General features: G+C 42.1%; 2 protein-coding genes across 2 annotated transcripts in view; both read right to left on the reverse strand.

The window, feature by feature from the left end:
* prr36b (proline rich 36b) overlaps positions 1 to 7,789 on the reverse strand; it is a 32,349-nt gene extending 24,560 nt beyond the window's left edge. Inside the window, exon 1 of the mRNA XM_084371348.1 lies at positions 7,473 to 7,789. The gene's annotated coding sequence lies outside the window, so the exon portion shown is untranslated. The remainder of the gene's footprint in view (positions 1 to 7,472) is intronic.
* Positions 7,790 to 13,858: 6,069 nt separating this feature from the next.
* Positions 13,859 to 24,007, reverse strand: mcoln1b (mucolipin TRP cation channel 1b). The gene is made up of 13 exons (XM_084371395.1): positions 23,808 to 24,007; positions 22,738 to 22,964; positions 22,390 to 22,551; positions 21,240 to 21,396; positions 20,639 to 20,720; positions 20,426 to 20,522; positions 20,159 to 20,258; positions 19,916 to 20,022; positions 18,700 to 18,849; positions 18,520 to 18,621; positions 18,246 to 18,368; positions 17,189 to 17,395; positions 13,859 to 16,243 (listed from the first exon to the last, which is right to left on the reverse strand). Exons 1-13 carry the CDS (start codon positions 23,848 to 23,850, stop codon positions 16,109 to 16,111), a joined length of 1,692 nt encoding a protein of 563 aa, XP_084227521.1. The 5' UTR covers positions 23,851 to 24,007; the 3' UTR covers positions 13,859 to 16,108.
* Between the last annotated feature and the right edge of the window lie 100 nt (positions 24,008 to 24,107).

A 24,107-nucleotide genomic window follows, 5' to 3' on the forward strand; every position in this document is an offset into this window, starting at 1 on the left:
CTTAATGTTTCATTTACTCTCTGCCAAATCTTGGCAGGACACCAGCGCTAGACTAACAGCTGCAACAGCTACCATCTCTCATAGACACACGCTGTTTGGACAGGTAGAAAACAAGAAATACAGAGTTATCTCTGCAGTCAATGAGGACATTTATTTCAGACTGTTAACTGTCAAGTAAAGCCACGCAATCTACAAAGTAAGCCTCATCATTAGCACACAGTTATATAACAGCAGCAGTCCAGGATCACAGCAAACAACTTCACAGCTAACACCACTTCTATCTACCATCACTGCAACCACTGACTCTCTTTCATGACACTAAGTGGGATGGATTCTCTGCATGTCACCGCCTCTTCCTCAGCTTCAGCACACATCAGTACAGCTCGCTGCTGAACTCCGGAGGACCCTGAGGCCTCTCAGAGCTGTCCATTAGACGGAGGCCGATTATTATCAAACATTTCCCTGATGAGGATGTACATAAATCTGGAGGAAGACAAATGATAGGTGCTATGTGTGGGAATCGGAGGGGATGCTGAAGGTACATGACAGGCAGATGAATCCAACTGGGGGGTTGCCAGTGGTCCCGCTGCCTCCATCCACTTGATTCTAATCACAGCTCACACATTCTCCAAACACCCCCGACCTAAGGTCAGGAAACCGCCTCTGTCCTGCACACAAATAAACTCCAAACAAAGCCTGCTGCTCTCGATGGCATTCCCCACAGACTGTGGGAGGGCTGAGCAAGCTGGGAGGGAGGGAGAGAAAGTGAGGTAACAACTAAGAGGAGCAGAGGGGGGATAGAACGTAGGCTTCAATCAAAATGTTGTTCAGGATAAATGTCAAAAATCTGGCCAACTATGCAATCCTGTGTCTTCATCGACAGTGACTGTTGCAACTTTAGTTCTCAGTCTTTGTTGTAACTTCAAGGTGTATTATTGTTGCCCTACTTTCCTCTGCATGTTTTAGGCTTAAAAAAACATGACATTTAATGTGTATTTTTAGCTGCAGTGACATTTAAATCAACCTAGCAAATAAGAAATTACTTTTGTAAGAAACAAAAAAATGCTACAAAAACTACTGCTGTATTGTTAATGTACTAACCCAGAGATTTATGATATTTTATGTTATGGTTGCATTTTGACTATAAAGAGCCCTGTGCTTTGCTACCTTAGCTTTGATTTATGTATATTCTTTAATCTTTTGGACCAATATTAACAGTAAACAATCATGTAGGTTAAATGATTTCTCCCCTCAAAACAAGCAGAGGAGGTGACATCCTTCTTTCAGCTCATCAACCTCCATCAGTAAGGAAGAGCAACCTGTATGCAGCCTTAGACATAAATCAAAGGGCAAAAGCACCTGCTGCTATTCTTTAACTGCTTTCAGTGTACAGTAATAATTTAACTCTGATCAATATTTTTTCTTTAACCCAGATCTTCTCTCATCTGGACAATGGTGGCCCAGCAACAACAGAGCACGGTTGCCCTGAGATGTCAGAGACAAATCAACCTGAAACAATAAGACAAGTTTCCATCACACGTTTGCATTTTTACATTTTTCTGACAATGACAATCAAGCCTTCTTTCATGCAAATTCAAAATGCGCATATAAACCGGTAGATGAAAAAATACTTAGGGATGAAGACTTCAAGATAAACCATTTAGAAAAATGTGCCTACTGATGTCCTAATGTCATTAGCTATCCAGGCCTACCTCTTGCACAGAGTCGGACCACAACAAACAAACAAACACATCACTACTACCCCCCACATGCTGATTGTCAAGTGAACTCCTGAATGCCGTACAGTACTGTCATTCCTACCAATTGATTCCCAGTGGGTCAGTGGGCTGCCGGGAGGCTCAATAATACAAACCCAGCCAGAACAAAGACTCCGCTGAGAGGAAGGAACAAGTATTTTTCTGTCTCCTTGTTTGCTTGGCTGCTGGTGGGTGTGTGTAAGAGAGAGAGAGAGAGAGAGAGAGAGAGAGAGAGAGAGAGAGAGAGAGAGAGAGAGAGCAGCAGATTGTGTGACAGACACCTGGATCACAGAAACATGTGATCAGAGAGGCTGGTACTAATCCTAAGGACTCTAGGGATTCACACTAAGATTTTACAATGTCGTCAAGTGACAACCTTACTGAAATTGAGAGATTACAAAATATATAAGCGCCTATTTGTAAAACAAAATTCTCATTGTAATGAAATACATCAATAAAAAGACAAATGACACTGCTGCAAATGGTAGAGAATGACAATGCCCGTCACAATTTAGGGCTGTGCATTGTGTGCGTTCACACCACCGCCCCTCCCTCCTACAAACACCAAACAAGCCGATGCACACAACACACATACAAACACTCAAAACCCGTCCTTCCCATGGTGCGTCCAGGCCCGGAGAAACTCGACCCCCTGGGGACGGGGAGATTAACACATGACAGAGCTTGTTAACCCTGGACAAAGAGAGATGCTAATCTTGTACAGTCGGCCTCGACGGCCCTCGAACAGTACACAGACACAGCTATGGGGACACAGAGAGAGAGACAGAGAGTAGCCCAAGAAAGATGAGAAAGAACGAGGGAGGGATGTGCAACAGTAACAGAGGCGTCAGTATGTCCCAGAAACTAGACAATACTGTGGGGAGGCAGGGCTGGAGGGTCCGTCAGCCCCAAAACAATAAGGGCAGAGACAGAGCCCAACTACAAACAAGGCCCCAACGGCGCGGGCCCTGCTACAGCCTGGCTGAGCTCCACCGCCTGCAGGGACGACCAGCAGGGCAGCGCAGAGCTCAACTCTGTGGATATTGATCGGATGGGAGGAAGCGGGGAGCCAGGCGTGCAGCTCCACAGATGGGTAGGACAGAGAAAGAGACAGAGACAGAAAGAGGAAGTGCATTAGGATGGCAGGTTCCTCTGATGCTGTTAGCTCTCTCCCCTGGGAGTTAAGAGAGATAGTAGTGACAATAAAAAGAGAGGATGGGGGAGAGGGAGGGGTAAAAAGGGAAAGAGACAGTGGGCAAGCAAGGAACAGCGGGACAAGAAGAGAGACAGAGGACCTGACAGAGTGGCAACAGGGAAACTAAGGCTAATTTGTAACTTGAAGAGCTGCTGGATCATCTCCATAATGGGCCGTCTGCCCACAAACAAGCTCCTCTCTGGGGGTAAATGAGATCAGGCCAGCCCAGGACCAGCTGGTGGCTTGGATCAATGACGCCAGATAGAGCAGATACAGAGACGGAGGGAGAGGACAGAACTGAGGCATCTGGACAGGATGGCAGAAACACACCGAGAGGCCTGGGCTCTCTCTCTCTCTCTCGATTTCGCGCGGAGACACGCGGACGCACGCACGTAAAGTACAAGTGCAACGACTGCGTCCGTAAGAGGATTATGTCCTCCTGTTTGAAGTGGAACAAGGCACGTTCCAGATGGAATCTGATCCCTCGCAGGACGGCACACTGGTTGGATGGTTGACCAGATCAGCACCTACTAAATACTGCTTTACAAGAACAAACCACACAACCGGCCCTCAAAACACCGCAACATGTGCCGACTAACTGCCAGAAACTTTCATAAAACCCACAGCAACCATAAAGACATACATTTAGTACTTCAAGGAGATGCATCTTCACTGTAGCATTTAAATACACTGAGACACTCAGTGAGTTCCACCAGAGTTAAGCGTCACCTGGAAAAATGATAAATAAATAGGCTCCTACAGCTGCCTATGGTAAAGGGAGTTCATCATTCTGTCAGCACCGGTGTCTGGCACAAATGCCTATCATTCCACACGTGGTTATAGTGAAGGCAGGTTGGGTTTCCTCTGACATAATCTTGACCACATCAGCAACTGGGCTGGAGCAGCAAACGTACAGCAAGGTCAATGTAGAGAGGGACCCCAAGACACAAAGAGCCACAGGTGGTAGAGCAAACCTTATGACTGACACAGCAACGTACGTTTTTGGCCCCATTTCTAACATCTCCAAGGCTGCATTACACCAAACAACCGTGCACTGCTACCACAATTTGTGCCATGAAAAATTTGGTCTTGAAGCCTAGCAACAGGGCTGTGAACCATGTCCATTATCCATCCTCCCACCAGAGGAATTCAGAGCGTCCAAACACAGCAAATTACTGCAGCTGCTGGCAAATACAGCCTCAAAACCACACCGACAGTTGCCAACTGCATACCCTGACAACTGTGACAACCAGAGCTGCTATCATGACTGGGAGCATAGGCGACAGCAAAGTTTATCTCCGTTTTATCTTCGCTGTGGGGCCAGTGGCAGTTTCCTTGCGTCTCAATCTGCCAGAATACAGAGGAAGAAATTCAGTCAAACACAATTTTCTGTTGGTGTTTTGATAATCTCTGAACAAGAAACTATTGTTTTGTTTTTGCCACGGATTAAAACAGGACTAGAGATGATGGTGGCAATTTTTAATGGTGCCATGAAGTGCAACGGTCACGGGTTCAGGCTCAAAAAAGCCTGATGACCAAAAGCACAGGCTCGTCCTTGTCACAACTGAGAAGTTCAGAGCTGGGGGGATTTCATTCTGACTCACACACCCACCCTGCACCAGTCCTTAGGCGAAGGGCAAGCTTCAGACGGGGCTATTAAAGGGACAATCATATCCCCTCTCAGGACGGTGGCACGGGTCGAGAGGCCAGCTGGGGGCAAAATAGGTTATTAGAATTTAAATTGAACTAAAACAGAAGCGATTCAAGGGCGTTCTATGTGAAATTATTCTGTGACAAGGAATGTTATTAAAGTGGCTCCTTGAGTTGCTGTTAGAATGACAACTAAAGATTGTCATCACAGTTATCATTTAATTGGATTTAGGGCCAACTAACACTAACTTTCATTATCTATTAATCCAACAAACATTTTCTCAATTAATTAAGTGCTTTGTGTATCAAATGTCCGAAAATAGTGAAAAATGTTCATTATAATCTCTAAGAATCCAAGGTGGCATATTCAAATTGCATGTTTTTATCTGACTAACAGTCCAAAATCCATCATATTCAGTTTTCTATATGACAAAGAAAAACACTAATTACTTACATTTTATCAGCTGTGACCAGTGAATGTTTGGCATTTTTGGTTACAACAATTACTAAAACAATTTAAAGTTAATCACAATAGTTTGGGATTGATTTTCTTTTGAACTGCGTGTTCAATAATTGACTAATTGTTTCAGCTCTTGTTGATATAATAAAATTACTGACAATGAAAAATATTGAAGTATCAACTTAAAAATATATAGATCAAAGACAAACAAGCATCTCCCGCATTTACATACCTGTAAGCTGACATTAGATTATTACTTTGAACACCATGAATTTCAATATATAATTAACTGATAATTATTGTTTATTAAAATTACAACTATTTAATAGTTACATTTATTAATCTAATATGTATTTGACTTGTACCTAATAATATATTTTAGACAGACTGTTTGCTGTTTGTGTATATGATGACGAGGTGTTACATTGATCTGTAACAGCGATGAATGTGAGTATGTACTATGTTCTTTTAAAACTGCATTGAGGACCCCAGGAAGAATAGCTAAAGTCATGACATCAGCTAATGGGGATCCTATAAATAAATAAATAAAATAAAATAATATTATCATATTAGCAGCTACATTTTTAGTGTCTGCCCCCTCTTTGTATGTCGGACTAATTCAGATACAAGCAATGAGCTCTCATTCTTACTGCGATGGGCGGCTATCACTGTGGACACTCACACCCTTGATGCTGGCTCGACCAGCAGAGCGCAGATCTACTAGTGACGGGAGACGGAGTGATACATCCTATTAAAAACACACAACAATAAAGACAAGATGTAACTTTAGTCCATTCCACAATGGAAGTAAAACTATTGTAAAGAATTTGTTGTACCTTTTTTTGTTTATTCACAATTACAATAATCGGCTTCATTTACTCAAATACAGTTTCTGACAAATCCTCTCTCCACACACACACATCGCCTCAGGCAGTAATCCACATCCTCCTACTAACAAGCTTTTTAAGACCATCTTAAATAACTTCATAAAAACACAGTGCGGTTTTTAATGGCTGCTAAATTTAATTTCATATGATTGCATTAGGCCGCCTGTCTGTCCTCCATTTCCCTGCCTCATCCACCAACACTGTGAGTCAGCCATTCTCTCATCCATGCACAGAGGAGGGGTGGGGGGGGACTGGCTGATGGCTTAGCCCACATCTGACTTAAGAGTCCTGGTGTTTCTCCAAGCCCTGCGTGGCCGAGCCTGAAAAGTGCTCATATTAGTCGCCCCGGGATGCCATTTACTCAGGATGACATCAATACCCCACGGTCGATCGCCACTCATTATTGACCCACCCATGCCCACTTTAGCCACAAAGACTGAGACAATTTATGTCACTGTCTGGGCACCTCAGGGAAGGAGAATAGAGCTGTGGGCAAAGGATAAAGATTTCCAATCCTTGCATGTTTGCAGTTTATTAAATGCTCTTGGCCAGGCTTTGGCAGTGCTTTCTCCTCCCCATTGTTCTACAGAGGGGAGTGTAATCTGTCTTGTTGCACTCACTCACTCACCAAAAAGAGTCAGTGAAGGAGCAGCTCTGGGGCCCTCCAGCCTCAACTCTCACACCACAATAGCCGATCACTTTTGGGGGTGACATTAATCACCTCTGATTACATGCCAGCTTGAGTTCTGTGCACAACCCTCTCCGAGATATTTCAGCTCTCCACGCTCCCTCCAAGGTCTGGGGAAATTATTGCTTTAACATGCCACAAATTGCCCCCAGTTGTTCTGGTTTGGTTGACGTGAAAACAGAGTGGGCATTTGCAAAATGATCAGCCCTAAATTTGCCGGCTTTTCCCCCCCTGAGGCGAGTGAAGCATTTCTCAGCACTCACACCACTTGGCCCATCACAGAACAATGGGCATCCGCGATGGAGGATGGAGAAGGAGGGGAGGTAAAGGAACAAAAAAAAAAAAGTTCAGGGAGGGAAAAGGCAGACAAAATGGTTACACAAAGAGTGTACACGTTCTGTAGATGAGAAAGAGCACAAATGAAAACCGTTAATCTGTTTTTACGTTAGCCTAACAGGTCTGTTGAGCACTTCCCAGCTACCACGCAGCCTGCCACCGCCCCATCAGCCCCTTTCAACAGGAATCACACTGAAACAAGGCGGCTCATCGACTAACACATGAGGTGACACTAAAACACAAGCTTTTAGACATTTTCTATTGCATATTTAACAGAAATATTCATTCACACAAAGAGCCACAGCAATTCCGATACACTGTTTGGTATTAAAATGGGGAAGCACGAGTTATAACACGGTAACTGAGACTCTGCTGCCGTAACAAGCGACACATAAGGCTCGTTTTGAAGAGCCGTTTACGGTTAACGTTAATTAGCCTGGCTGCAGTTTACTAAGTGACATTAGCATGCTAGCTGAAGCTAAAACAATTTCGCCCTTACCAGTCAGTGCAGCGGCGAGCTAGCGAAATCCTCTCCAGCTACGCCCTGTGTGAGTACTACACCCCGACTGAATCCTCGAGTGAGAGAGAAAAAAAAAGGAAAGTGAGGATGAGGATAAAAACGAAACCGGGGTGGGAAAAACCTGAAGAGTATCGAATATCGAGCCGAGCCGGCAGACGAGAAACTTCTGGGTCTCAGGCGCCGTTTCTCACAAGTGATGCGCGTTCACTGAAAGGAAGAAAGGAGGAGAATGACGCTTCACTCCCCTCTCTCTCTCTCTCTCTCTCTCTCTCTCTCTCTCTCTCTCTCTCCCTCTGCCACACACACACACACACACACACGATAGTAGACCGGTGAACGGATGGATGGAAAGGCGGAGGAGAGGACAGGGCTGCCGCTGCCTTCAGGTGCTGCTAGAAATGTAGGAACAATGATTAGCCCAGGAATCATTTTGAAAGTTGTAGCAGCAAAAAAACGCTCCAACATGAATGAGCCAGCATCTGCAACACCAGGGCCCTACTGGTGTAGTGGGACCCCAAAGTGCCTCTGGTTCACTGTTAGTTGTTCAGCTAACAGCTAGTTAATTAGCCTAATCGACTGGTCAGTCTGAAGGAAAGCATGCTCAGAATTATTTGATATTTGATTGATAATGTAATGGAATAACTCAAGATGTGGCAATAGATGCGTATTCACTTTCTTACCGAGAGTTAACGTTAGGTAAGAAAACTGAAACCATTAGCTATGAGGTAGCCTTAAAAGTGCACTATGTAGTAAAAAAGCCACATAAACAAACTTTCCTCGTTTTCATGACTGAATAAACAAACTGATCTTAAAGGACAACACAGTTTCACACTTTGTTTACATTTGGCGGACGCTGCCACCTTTCTAGCTTCAAACAGTGTTCTGGGGACCTTATTTTCCTCTGAGAACAGCTTGTTTATTCAGTTATAGAAAAATTGTATATTTCTTAGTTTCTATTATTACCTCATTAATATTGTAAACATTCAAATTCTGAGTTTGAATTTCTTCTCCAAAACTACACAGTTCCCCTTTAAGCTGACCAGCTAAATATGAAGCAGCGGAACAGGAACCTAGGGAAATGGGTGTGGTAAAGAGAAATCCACCTACCAGCACTTTTAAGGCTGTCTAATTAACACATATTTCATTTCCAAACTGAAGTGTCAGAATGACAATTTTCCGTTTTTACAGTAGATTTGTGCTGGACTATTTCTTGTCTGGAAACAGTTGCCAGGCAACCCATGGAGACTGCAGGAAGTCCCTTGGTCCTGGCCAAGAAATTGTCCTCTAAAATTTTACTGACAAAGCAATAAGTCGTTAATTGAGAAACTAGTCAGCGGATTAATTGATAAAAAAACAAAAATTAGTTGCAGCCCCAGTCAGCTGATTTGTGATACTTAAGTTGAAGCGTTTGGCTACTCCAGAAATGTAATGTTGCACCAAAAGAAAACCAAAGCTTTAGAGGTCGAGATATTAAATAACTGCAATGACATTCAGTTTGGCTGTACAAAGCTCCCCCCAGAGCCAAAGAAGACATTTTACAACTGTTAGCTATAACTATTGCAAGTAAACTGATTTTAATGTACAAAATTGGCAGAGTGGCCTTTTAATTCCAAATTTGTAACAGAATATGCCATGCCCAATCCATACTGGCATAACTAGGCCTAAATGATATTCAGCAGTTAATATATAAGAGATCAGTTACACCTGTTTGACAAGTCTCATTTTCCAACATTAAGATGATTTGGATGGAGTCAGGATCACCCTGCCGAGCTGGTCGGTCGTGGGTGTGACAAGAAAAAAACATTTCAACAGAGGAATGACTGAGAACAAAACAAATTTTGTTAGTCCAGTCAACAATTATATAATTTGCATAATGTTAATCAAGGTTGTTTTCTTCTCCCTTTCTCTGCGATACCAGTCTGTTTACTGGCAAATAAATAAATGGAGGGTGAAATGGTTGTTTAGCTCATTATGTCGCGTGTGGAAATGCTTGGCACATCCTCAAACCATAAAAAAGAAACTAATTACCTGTAGAGACAGAACATGGAGGCCATATCAACTGAATTTTATTGGACCATTAATTTCAATCTGGGTGTCAGTGCCTCCTTGTAAAAATACATCCTGCCATATGATCCTTCCAGATGTATATTAAAGAGTACATTTTCAGAATTTCAGAATTATTAAAGCAATTTCTTCACCACTTTCAACCTCAGAAATAGGAGGCTACTACGTGTCCTTGAAGGCAGCATTCACCACCACAGCGCGCCATGCTGGAATTGAAAGGGCTGAATAGCGAATGGCAGGGGAACTCTGCTTTCTCTTAGCGCAGCCAATCACCTCCCAGGCTGGGGGATTATTCAAATTAAGGATGATGTCACCTCTTGCAAGTCACCCTACTCTCTTGCCCGAGTTCTTCCCGGTTGTCTGTTGCCCTCCCTCCTAGGCCCCTGCTCCCCCTTTTCTCTCCTCTCCAAACCCTTTTCTTCCTTTCTCCATGCCCGACTGCACACACACACTGCACACACACACACACACACACACACACACACTTTAACGGTGCATTACTGCTGCCCCACATGCATCAAGTTGCCTGCATTGTCTGCCCTCAATGTGACTGTTGCATCGAGAATTTCAAACCCTCGACAGATTTCAGACCTGTTGATTCAAAAATGTAATTAAATATTTATTTGAATTAGATTCTGGTCTGAATAAATTAATATCACACAAGTTAATTAGGATGTGCATAAGACTGAAAGCCTTTTTTTTGTCTTAAAAGTCAAATTTCTCGCAAGGAACTGAGTTTAAAGATGGCCGCGAGTAGAAGCAGTTTAACGTATTTGTGCATCTGCCTGCAAGTTCAGCCTGTCACAACCTGAGTGAACAGAGCTGAAATGGGATTAAACTGATTGGAAAGGGTGATCTCAGCAAGACATTATAAGACAGCTTGGAGCAGCAGATACAGTGTGCCCTTCTTTGGATCGAGTTGTGTGTTTTTTTCCTCTCAGACGCAGTCAGACGGGCCTTGTTTCATGGCTTTCAAGCTTTTGTTTCTGTGTGCCGTGCTCCTCACCAAAAACAGGGCTTTTCATCAGAGACTGTCTGGGTGGGCATGCCGCCTGTCTGCCTCTCTGTCTGTCTGTCTGTCTGCTGCTGCTCAGCTCCCGGCAGCCGCCTGCCCCTGTCTACATGAGCCAGGCTTTTGTGTACTGCTCTGTTGTGGATGGGTCTTCTTTTCATGTCGCGCCCGTGGTTCGCTCTTCTCATTCCAAGTGCTGGAGAGGGGAGATTTGGCCCTGCTTTGCTTATTTAAGCTCTGAGTGGAAGTGTGCGGCACAAAAACATACACTACATGTGCACCCGATGGCATAAAAACATGCTATCCATTGGTCTCTCTTTGTGTTTCTGTGTCAGATTTCAACAGGAAATGTATTTTGTGTTCCTGTGAATCAGCCCAAATGGGTTGTGGTTGCTGCACCTTCCATCTTTGCCACGTGTCCTGATGTTGAATCATAAAGGTCAAGTCTTACCCACAGAAATATCTGAAGGTTTGGTAAAGTTGTTCAAGTAATTGCTCATACTGAAAGGTTGTTGACAATGACCCACATACTGTAGCTGTGTATGGATTTAATTGTAATCATACAGTATGTGTGCAGGTGTGTGCAAGACATGGAAGGGGGCCAGGAAGAGGGTGGGGACTCCGGGAGGGTTCGATGCCTCCTGGCTTGACGCTGATGGACGTATTGGCATGGTCAGCCAGGCGCAACAAAGAGAGGAAGGTGTTTTTTTCACACAGGCAGTGGTGTGCGGCAGCGGAGACAGGAAGGGGCAGGGCTGTGTACCCCGCTGCACAGTTCCCGTGTTATTTATCTCATTGTTTTTTTCCCCCCGGCCCGCCGTCCAGCTGGGACAGCCGTAGCACAAAAGGCCTGGCGTTCAGTCAAGCCTCAAAACCTGGCCTCCAGTCAGGGCTCTGCTACCTTTGACAAACTCTTACACAACACATGGGTTATTCAAACAGATAACAGATCGTTTTCTTTCACATATTCCAGCCTGTACAGTCAGATTGTGCAGAGGTTTGAATCTTCTGCTTGTGAGCCAAGCCACACAAGAAAGCAGCTGGCACCGAGAGACACACCCATCACATCAGACACAGTCGCCATCTTTTTATGGAGATATCCACAAATGAAACTCCTCTTGACACAACTGGCTTCACAATGCACAAGAGTTACTACCCTGCATAACACTCCACACTGTAATAACGCTAATATCATTACCTCACAAATGGGATGTGTGTGACTGAATACCAGGCAGACACAGGTTAGCACACGCGGGTGCAGCTGCTGCTCTCTGTGCACAGCGTGGACTCCCTGAAGAGCTCAACGTGCCAGCACAGCATATCATTAACATGCAGGATGCTGCCGCACTCACCGACAGGCAACATGTGAAGAAGAAGGATGCACAGGCAGTGTAGTGAGTGAACCTCATTAACGGACCGTGATCATATATCATGTATGTGCTGCAGTGCGTGGGCCAGGCACAGTGTACACATACTGTAGAGAACATAATAATGAGCTTAATGCAAATGCAGATAAAAAGCATTGGGTTCCATTTCATCGAGGATGCATTTCTGAGTTGCCCTGTAAATGCACTTAACGAGGATGGGAAAGCCTCTGACCTGCTGTGTGTTTTCTCTATCGGCCTGTTTAATCAGCTTCACCCTGAAACCTGATAATGTTCAGAACAGGCCAGCCAGTTCCTGTCAGTCTGATTCTAAGTGCTTCGTCTCTGCCCTGGTAGCATCCTTGAGTAAATAATGCATGCAGGTACTAAGGATATTGGACAGCCATACCACTCCGCAGCACTAAGACGAGTGAACGTGCACATCTAGATCTTTGTCTGTCCCATATGCTCTCTCGTTTTTGTCCATTTGCATCTTCAGTGCGTTTTCTTTGCTGCCACAGCCTGACTCTACGTCCATTTATCTCATGCTGAGAAGTAGTTTGTGCTAATGGCAGACTTGAAGGTTAAGTACGTAATACTCTCAGCATTTTTTTTTATCTTAAATGAATGCAACAAACCCCTCCCTTTCCCAATGTGTCACCCCTCCTCTCCTCCTCCTGTGTATTACCCCTATCATTTCTTTATTGCTTCTGGACTGTATAGATTTCCTATGATTGGTTGGTGGCTGCAGAGAGAGCCTGCTCTCTCCCTCTACTGGTGGTAGTCAGTATGCAACAACACATGAGGGGCTCATCAGCTCCATGCAGTCCAAGCTTTGTGTTATATCCAGCTATCATTTTCTATAGCGGCCAATCCCAGCACACACTGAAAGTTCACTGCAAAATACAACTTGGACAGGCCTTATGTATTACTCCCACATCCCACAATTTTTTCAGCACTTCTGGTACCACACGGATACAATATGGAGCCCCAAAGTGTTCGATATTGAATTAATTAAAAAGACACGATGATCATATACATAAATGTATGCATACATAAATTATGTAAAGTGTTATTTATTTAAAAAAATGTATTTAAAAACATTTTGTTCATTCATGGTCCCCAGAGGATGATGCTCACTGTCTTTGGGGGTCCCCTGACTTATCCTCTAGCGCCACCAGCAGGTTAGAGTATTCACTTATTCAGTGTAATATCTCAATATTTACTGGATTTATTGGCACAGATTTGTACGGTGGCATTCATAGTTCCCAGATGATGTACCTTAATGACCTTAATACCCTTTTCTTCTTGCACGACCATTAAGATGACATTAATGATTTGGAGTGAAATGTTTTAAATTTCTCTTTGGTACGATGACAGATGGCAATTCATGCCCTCCCAGGATAAATTCTGGGTGATTACCTTAGGTGATTTAACTTTTCATCTCACGCCACCATCAGAGACTCAAGACTCTTTACCTTGAACTATGATGGTGACCATGATTACACTTGCTTAAAATCAGCATTTTAACATTGTCACTGTGAGCATTTTAGCACACCTATGTGCAAATCACAACTGCTTGTCAGAAGTGTCTCAGTCTCGGCTGTGTTATTTCATGACGTCATGATTTTTCTCAGTATCTTGGTGCGACAAGGTTTTTAATAAAAGCACTAGTTTACACTAATTTAGAAAGAAAATCAGTGAAAATGCAATAAAGATGATGCTTAATAACACTGTAGCATGTTATTGTACTGATAATATTGTAGATAACTGAACATTGCATCACAAATTTGAGGCAGCTGATTATTAAAACTGTACACACAGTATAGAGTATCTGCTGTGGGACAGAAAATATAAAAACCCTTGATAGCAGAACACTGGCCTGACATATAAGCCATAAACTTATTTCAACAATCTTGACACAGTTCCAGAGTCTTTCCAGTTTATTTAGCAGACATGTAATTTCATTCAGAAAGCGACTTCTTCACAGAAAAGACTCAATACAAATGAGGGTAAAAACCTGTACAAGTTCCTCTTACACAGACAGTGAAAAACTCCCTTTTAGCTATCACTTGCTTCTTAAAACATAAAAACATAAATAATAAAGCAATACAAAATAAATGTAAACAAATGTAGTGAGCAATAACACTGTAACCATTAAATCAAAGGAGCATTAAATAACCTTCTCATAAGTGTCAGGAGACCACTAACAGATGCATTACATATACAGTGCTTTGTTCCCTTGTGCTATATGGCTCCCATGTTACACATTTAAATAAACGAAGCTGTACATACAGTAAGCCTTCATTAAGTGCATATAAGTAAGTTTAAATAAACATTCAGTAAATGAAAACACATGTTGTTGTCGTTGTAAACAATATTGATTAAGTTAAAATGTCAGTAAGCAATAAAAAAAAGTACCCTTTTAATCCTATTAGAAATGTTGTGCAGTGAAAATCCCTCTTCAATTGAACAGTGACCTTCATATGCCTCCACACAGCATGCTGGAGTGACATTACCACTTCAGTACGTCTCTATAATAAGAGTGATATTCTGAATTTTTCTGTACAAAGAGTAACTGAGAAGAACTGCTGGTTTATAGAGATGCACTAGCTCGTTCAGAGATAAAACAAATAAGAGCAATCGCCCTTTAAAACATAGCTTCAGTGTAGGTGACAGTGTCAAGTCTGGTACATTTTATAAAATACAGAGAGACAACTCTTTAAGCTGCCTACTTAAGAACCTACAGTACAAAGCAAAACACAGTGACGACATATTTGTTGAGTTGACCAAAGACAAGCATCTGACTTTTTGACCTTACAGTAAAAATTATCATATCCCTGGGAGGGGGGGGGGCCTGGAAAATAAGGAGTGCCACAGGGCTCTGTTCTCATACCTCTGCTTTTTTCTCCTTATATTTCATCTCTTGGACAAATTATGTTTTTACTGATACACTGATGATACTCAGCTGTATGTGTCTGTAAAGGCATGAGATCATTCTTAAATAGTTAAATCAGATGCCTGCTGTAAAAAACAAAACAAAACAACAAAAACAAAACAATGTTCCTGCTATTAAATTGTTATATAAATGAGATGCAGGACGAAAGTTTGACAGCCAATAATCTTGGTGTCACGTTTGATCGTACTGTTTGGATCAGGACATTAAACAAATAATCCAGACCGCCTTTTTTCACCTATGCAACATCGCTAAACTCCGTCTTTTCCGTCCATGGCTGACACAGACATCCTAATTGACACCTAGTAAATATTATTTTCCAGCCTTGCATGGATCACTTAAAAACAAACGGTAAAAAGGCTCTGCCACGTAGTGCATTAGCCCGCGCAGTCACCTCGCTCTTTACAGCAGGAACAGTTCATACATATTGATGACTAACTGGCTGCGGGGCTCGTCCTTCCTGGCGCAGCCATCATCTCCCTCAGAGGAGGACATGACGAACAAATGGGACGAGGAGCGGAGTAGATGAACAGCCTTGACCCAAAACGTTACAGAAGCTAATGCATACATACAGCAGTTAATAATTCTTTTTCAGCCTGTCTAGTTGTCTCGTGTCTCTATTCTACCTCTGCTGTGAAGATTCAGAGGATATACAGTACATATATTTACATAATCAAGAGGCACAAAACTCCTGTCACCTAGGTAGCCATGTGGACAATAAAATGGCAATAATAAACCCTGTACATAGCGGGTCATTCAAGTGAAAATCTGAATCTATTTAACTTAGTGGAGTCTGTGTCCAGTCTGCAGCAATGAATATGTTTACTGGCCTTATGTGTCTGGTCATCAAAGCCCAAACAAACTGACATTTCAGAAAGAGACAATAAATTATTCATACAGTAAAAACGCAGAAGCAGGTAATTGGGCTTGTGGCTGTGCAGAGCGTTCTACCGTTCCAGCACAAATTGAAATGCAAAATTCAAACACGGACTACAGAGGACAATTTGGTCCAAGGTCAGTCTGTGCACTCTCAAGGCATTTATCGTCCCTGCTGGGTATCTGGAAGAAGGAGTGCAATTGCAGGCGGCTGTCACTGGAGTGGAAATATCGTGCTTTAAAGAGAGATGAAGAGTCCCTTGCTCTGTCTCTCACCCACACACACACACACACACACACACACACTGCTTACTCCCTCTGTGCATCCACTTCCTCCTCCTCCTCAGCAGTCAAAGCAGCAGAGGAAGGAGCATGACGACCCCTCGGGCCCTCGGAACTTGCCAGAGCTGGGTGTGTCCGTGCACTCTGCAATGAACGCGTGCAGTTCAGTGACGCGTACCTGCTCCTGTGTTTGGGCCTGTGGGAAGACAAGACAAAGCTGAAAATGTTCTCTGTAATAATCTCAGCAGTGATTCACAATCATGTTTCTGTAAAGACAGACTTTTCCCTTGTTTTACATTTTTTTAAAAAAGACAGAATTTGATGACGAGTGCTGTACTGTATCCACCATAAAATATCCAAGTCCGAGCCGTTGGCCATTGTGTGGATTTGACTTAGAAAGAAAAAATTAACCTACACGCATGAATGGTCCACCTTTATCCCACCTTTATTATTTCACTCCTTTTCTAAATCTAAAATATTGTAATTGGGCTTCATTTTTTTTCTTTTTTAATGAAATAATCTTTTGATATTCTCAAAGAACCCTCACATAGCCCTTAATGCCATTTGGACACTTTTCAAACTTTCCATCATCACCTTAAGGTTAATAATTTTAAACTCTCCACTGCTTCAACCAAAGCTATTTTTCCTCCTTTTATCCATCTTTTCTTTCTAAAGTTAAGAAAAACAAGCATTTTTTTTAAAAAATACAAGCATAACAGTCTACAGTTAAGCTAGCAGCCAAACACAGTGGTGCTTTGAGTTAGATGCTAATGTCAGCATGCTAACATGCTAACAACTATTTTGATAATCAATTTAATGTTAAAATTGTCAAACAATTGCTGGTTCCAGCATCTTAAATGTGAGGATTTTGTACTTTTTTCGTCATTTATAATCATAAATGAGGAGTAAATGAGGTTTTGGAGTGTCGGTTGGACAAAAATATGCAATTGTAAGATGTCCTTTTGTGACTCAAAATGTTTTGACATCACAGAGTAAATTATCAGTTGGAAAAAAAAAAAAAAAATTAATTCATAATCAAAATAAACATTATGGCCAAGCCAAGTATTGGAAAACTTTTCACTGATGATGGCCGCCGGCTATAAATACAATGAAACAAGAGGGTAACTAAATGAAACCATACCATAATGGTGTCGTAGGCTCCGGTGATGAGCGCGATGAAGAGGGACAGCACCATGTAGATGAACAGGGAGATAAAGGTGTAAAGGTAGATCTGGCTGAAGATCCACACCAGTGCGCCGCTCTGCTCCATCTCAGCGAACGTTACAAACATGTCGTCTCCATTGATCAGAGAGAAGAGGCACTCTGACACCATGGACAGGGAGCGGAACTGTACACACAACACACATTACTTAAATTAAGACAAGTGGTATTAACATGACTAGAATGTTTTTTCCGACCTGTTGCACTGAAACGCAGGGTATGACACTGACGTCCGACCTCCGAGGTAAAAGGAATGCACTATTACTCTTTAGTCAGTATTTACATAACTAATCTTCGCTAAAAGACTGGCCAAAGTTCCTACCATTTGAAGCCTCGCAGGTTCAGTAAGCTTAGTTTACGACCAATATGGGAAAACAGCTGACCTGCCTTTGCCCAAAAATAACTTAATCACCCTACCAGCACCTTTATATCGCATTGTTTGACCCATGGAATGAACTACAAGTCAGGATATCTTGGCTTCTGCTGTTACAATTTGGACTATTTTTGATTAAATCTCTAATCTGATCACTTATGACTCATCGGCCTTCCTGGAAGTTTGATACTAAATCGCCATAGTACCCCTTTAATTTGTAGAAAGGCCAATTTTAGCATTATTCTTTATGAAATCAAACTTTTAAAAATATTTTTGTATTTTGTTTGTTGAATTTGTTTAATTGTCCCCTTTAATTACAATGTTTCATTGTCATATTTTTTGACACAAGATGACTCTCTTTCTATCAGAACACAGGACACTGACATGTCAAGCAAACATAATGAATCATTATAATATTCCCGTGTTGTCATGATTCATAATTAATAAATGTTAATGTTATTCTCATTAATTATAGATAGCTACAAAGATGATAAGCTAGAGGACATTTTATGATAATTGGGCTGTTCTGACATGTTCATGTGGGCTGAATGAGTCATGCCGGCTCATTCCTGGTCAGAGACACTGCAGGGTGTGTTTACAGTACCTTGGCATGATAGGGCCCAAGCACAATCCATCCACAGAAGCAGTATCCCATATAAATGGCAGCTGCACAGCAGCAGAAGCGGATGACATTTGGGAACGCAGCTCTTAGAGTCACAATCAAGATCTGTGAGATGAGCAGAGAGGGAGGAAATGAGCAGAATATATTTAAGTGTCGTGGTGCAGACACACAACGGAAAGAAGGAAAAAAGATCCCTGCCACTCACATTTATATTTGTGTGTGTGTGTGTGTGTGTGTGTGTGTGTGTTTCACCTACATTGTATTTCTGAAAGAAGCTGAGGTAGCGGATGACTCCCACCCACACCAGCAGAGTGGAGGTTCCCAGCAGGATTCCACATATGTCGTACGATGACAAATTCTGCATCACAACGATGACATCATTAATTACTGTACAACTCTTCAACCAGAGAAGATCATTTTCTGTGGGTCATGTTACCTTGGACTCAATCCCAATTTTGATGAAGCTGCCTATAATGGTGAACATGTCGCTGACGATGAGCAGGATATACCAGCCGTTGATGAACTCCATCCTGTCTCCCCAGCTCACACTGCGGCCGAGTTTGTGTTTGAAAAACTGCACGTACTCCTAGTGAGGGAGAAGAAAGACAATCAATGAGATGGTAGTATATATTGGTATAAGATGGCTGTGTTATGTTCTGTTTGAATTCACATAAAAATGTAATGGATATAAAAGCACATCACTAACGTGTTACACCTCATGTTTTGAGTCTGAATAAAAATGACAGTGCAAAGACAACAGGCTGTGGTTTGACACTGTGGTTATGTGTAATCTAATTTTCATCAGAATGTTGTCATACACTTCCTGTAGAGTGCTCAGTGAACGCAACATGAAAAACAAGGTATTTCAGAGATGTTTGAGGAGACAAAAACTCGAGGAGAAAACAGTCATTCTTAAAACTTTTTTCTGTCATGTCTGCCTCCAAGCTCTTTATTAATTCTAGGGGAAACTACAATAAAGCTAGCCAAGTTGAATTTTATTAAAATACAAGAAGCTAGAGAGTCAGCCCAACACTTTTATTTGTTTGTTTGTCACCACATGAATCATAGTCATGCAACTTTAGGTCCATTCAGTGTTCACACCCTCCCAGCAGTGTCTGGGAACCACTTCCTTAGGGATTAAGTCTGGTGATATTTTCACATCAACAAATCCTATTAAAAGACCAAAACTAACAATAAATTAGTTCGACATCATAGTATTATCCGTAACCAAAGCCTGACACTGAGTCATTTTGTTGCACTGGCTGACATGTTCATTCATGACTAAACTGCTAGGCTGCAGCCTCGTCGCCTTATTGTGATCAGATCAGAACAATGTAATCATTTAATAATACTAATACAAATAATAATAATAATCATATAGCTTTCTTTTTGGAGCAGTTTGCAGTTTATTAAGGTGGGTTTAAAAAATGCCTATTGATCTTTATTGACCTATTAATTCCATTTAGACCTCGTTTTTAAAACAAGAAAACCACTTCAAATACCTTTAATTTCTGCATATTTAAAATCAACAAAATATATGATTGTATTCATAAAAGATAATATTATGTACAAGAGGGAAATGTTACTGTCAGCAAGTAAAACAGCCTTTTCACAGCACAGATATATAAACGTTTGGTCTGCTGCGGTCTTACATGCTGCAGGAGGATGCCTCTGAAGATGGAGCGCCCACACAGCAGCAGGGACAGCAGGCAGACGAACGCCACCAGCACATCAAAGAACTCCCGGGCATAGTTCTCCGCTGAGACAGGTGGAGCCAGATGACAGAGATCAAAGGTCATTGAAAAAAATGACAGATAAATCAGCTGATATTCAGAGTAAAATGAGTGAATATCACCACGAATCATTGTGTCCATTACAGCTCACCCAGCACTCACCGTGTCCAGACACGTTGGGGTCTTTACACTCCTTTATGGAGGCCTGGTTCTGCAGACTGATCTTGACTTTACCGCTGTGTGCCATGTTATCCATGACGATCTGACAGTAACAAGAAACAGGGTAAATATGTGTAACCTGTGTGTATGGAAATCAGTTTAACAACTTTCATCTCAGCATGTGTGGCTGAATTATGACTTATTTCTACCTGTGCTGTACTGTGATGCAGGGAGTTCAGTGAAATATAAATACTAGAAGTGATCGCTCACCGTGATAGCAAACGTGTAGCAGTCAGGGATTTCATTGTTTATAATGGTCTGAATGTTGATGGCCTTCAGCTGAAAGTCAACTGTGACATTGATCAGCCTGGAGAAGAGAATAGAGACACAGAGAATTCAGCGTGAAAACTTGAAAAAAAAAAAAAAAAAAAAATCAAAATTAACTCTTTTAAATGTTAAAAAATATTCATAATATCGTCTGACTTGTAAAACTTGAGAGTGAAATTCTTGTAGTCACTGTTTCCTGCAGCTGAACTGCAAGTCGGTGGATTCAGCCCAATACAATCTGGAAACAAAACAGAAAATAGCATTAGAGGAAGTAAAAAATAACACGAGGAAGTTTTAAAAACATGCAAAAGCATCTTTTTTCCACATCACGGGAAGTGTGGACACCACGCTTCCTCAAAGCTCTTAAGTGCAGAGTCGTTCACTTGGAGATTTTTTATTTGCCTTACTTTATTTTTCCAAAAGCCATCCCTGCCAAATCAGCAGGTGTATGCAAATAACTGATTTCCCAAAGCAGAGGATAGCGTGCTGCTACTAAAGTATATGGAAAAAAAAAGCTTTTGTGTTTTTAGTGATAGGAACTATTTCCATCCTTTGAAAGTAGGGCACAGTTGCAGGGCACCTCTTGACATATGTGGAGCAGCAACACAATGAGTCACTGACACAGTCGTTTCCCTAAGGCCCCAAAAAAGTGCAATGAATAAACAACAAGGCTGCTGGTTTTAATGTCAAATACCTGAGGGGAAATTTACTGAACAACAGGCAGAAAAAACAAGTGAGGGACAGGAAGTTGCCCTACCGTTGATAACGTGGGGGTCAATGTCAAAGGTGTCGTTGACGGGGTCAATGGTGCCCCTCCTGTAGTACCTCTGGCAGAGGGAGAGCGCACTTCCGTTTTCACCGACGCCCAACACGTATGCATACCGTCCCAGAGAGATCTGAGGTAGAGCCATGTACTGAGAGGGAAAGTGGGGAAGTGGAGCGAATTACAACGAGATACCAGAACAGCAGCTTATAATGGCGCTCATCTCAGGTATCATTTCTTCTTCCCAGGGTGGACAAACCTTTAAAACCACATCTGAAACTCCAATCTGAAACACATGCTAGGGCACCTCTTTAAAGAGTCATTTCACCCAAATTACAAAAAGAAAACACAAGTTTTCACTCATCCACAATTGTTCGGGATGTTTCTGCATCCACTTCAATATAATGTAGGTGAATTTCTTCTGTGGTTCTCTCAACATTAAAGGTGCATTATGTAAGAATTTTAGTTTAAAACATTCACAAGTTAACTAATATTATCAACAGAATGTGAAGAATTATCAGTTTTGCATTAGATCAAAGAAATGAATGTATTGTGTTGCAAAGATATTTACTGAAGTGCACATGCTAACAAGCTAACCCCAGCCAGTCCTTTTCTAATACCACTCCAAGCTCACAGTCCGCATTGCTAGCTGCACTGCTAACTGAGCTAACAAGCTAATGGCAGCTACAGTAAGCAGCAGTTAGCAGTAACTTTAGTGAAATGCCGCCCTGTATTTACATGCAGAATGAATTTGACAGGTCGACAATTCTTACAGATTTCCCCTTCTAACTCGTTTTAAAATAGATGAATAAAATCTGGTCAACAAAGGATATTGTGAGTGAACAAAGCTGATTCGTAATCATTTAAGAAAATCATGTGTTTATATGTAATATATTGTGGTATTTCTTTCTTTGTTGTGTGGTTTGATTTGAGTCATAGAGTCTGGTGAGGAGGATTTATACCCCGTACTAGAACATTATTCATAAATGTTCTCTCGTCTAGTACTTTGGTTTATGATCAAATACTGTATCTATAAACTATTAATGTTCCCATCAGCCACAGCTGTACTTTGTGGTTAGTGCTATTTAGCAAATGTTAGCATGCTAATGTGCTTCATGACTCACTGCAGTTATTATTGGGCTACCTGGTCAATGGCAAAGTGGATGTGGCTGTACAGTTCCTTCTGCGTGTGAACAGCCTGAGGAGCGTTGTCCTGATAACCCTTCAGGAAAAGGTGTTTGAACGCAGCTGTGTTCTCCTCTTTAAATGTCACCACCATCTGGTTGCTCAGTCCGAACAGCACCAACTGAGAGGAAGAGCCAGGGACAAGACCATCAGCTTCAACAGTGCAGACAGTCGCAGAATATTAGTATGACTCAGATAGTGTAGAATAAAACAAACATGTTTTTGGACTGCAGTGTGCATCATGTTATCGGATGTATCTGATCTAAAAGGTGCTTAAAATCAAATCATAGCACAAGGCTGTATCCACCTGCACAGTCACAATGATGATTTTGAGCAGCTGCAGGCCCAGCTTGAAAGGCTTCCGCCCCTTGGCGTGGTACTTATCACAAGGGCTCATGAAGAAGTACTTAAGCTTCCTCCTCAGGGCCTCCTCCTCCTCCTCTTGCTTCTGCTGGGGCTCAGCGCCCACCAGACAAGTGGGACGGGGGGTCCCAGCGCCATAGGAGGCCACGGAGGAGAGGAGCCTGTCCTTCTCTGAGAAATACAAAGAAAACAATGACTTAAGACAAGATATCAACCTTTAACATCGTCAGCTGTGGTAAAATGATTAAGAGGCACTTGAGAAATTTAGAAAACAGTTTTTTTGTTTTTTAAATCAGTCAAAATCTAAGCAGAAGAGGCTTTTAGAGTCAAGCGAAAAAAAAAGTATTCAAGCACAACACTTGTGGGTAACCTTTGCGTTTGATGTCTAATTGCTCCTGTATAGTTTCTATTGTATACATATTTAATTACTCTCTTTAAGTTGCTCTATCTGTGCTGTGTTAGTGTAAGAACTGCATTTCCCCTCTGGGGATCAATAAAGGCTGATCTTGCTTTACATTGCTGCTTAATCGCATCTCCAATTCAAAATGTAACAATGGATTTGTACATCTGCAGCTATTCTGATGATTGATTCATTTTAAAGCAAACGTACCTGCTGCTTCTCCTCATCCTACATTACAGTAGATTAAATATCTTTGGTCTATAGATCAGAGAGGCCAAACACTTGATGACCTCACCTCTGATCTGTCCCTTTAAGCTTTGATTCACCTGTGTTGGTAATCAATCATCATGCAAATGTGATGAGCTGGAGCATATTGCTTAAAGTGAAACCTGCGCAGTAAGTAATAACGGGATGCTGCAGCAGCAGGTGAATCTAATGTTGATATGAAGCCTTTCCTTTGACAGACACGATATAAATCACATCGCTGCCTCCTATAAGGGATGCACAGGCGGATCCACCTGGGATGTTACAACGGCATTAATGATATAGAGAGCAGAGCACAGACTGATTGTCGCCATGAAGCCGTGCAGAGGATCACTGATGTACTGACTAACCTGTGGCGCTGTCCTGGATGCAGGTGTAACTCGAAGACGCCATGGTGATGTGATGTGATGTGGTCACGCCGGGATGATGGACAGTACCGGAGCTGTGAGTGGACTCATATTATTAAAGTCTGTCGGATAAAACCCAGACATAAAGGCTGCTCGCGCTGTGTCGCAGTGTATGGATGACACATAGGTAAACACATCGCAGCTTCCTGGTAAAGCATGTGACGTCATCACGTGACTAACGCTTTTGTTGTGCTGCTGCTAGGAGAGCACGAGCTGAACGCTGAGCATGTCAGATCTGCAGCA

This window comes from Pagrus pagrus, assembly GCF_965226575.1.
Source record: "Pagrus pagrus genome assembly, chromosome: 13".
Taxonomy (NCBI): Eukaryota; Metazoa; Chordata; class Actinopteri; order Spariformes; family Sparidae; genus Pagrus; species Pagrus pagrus.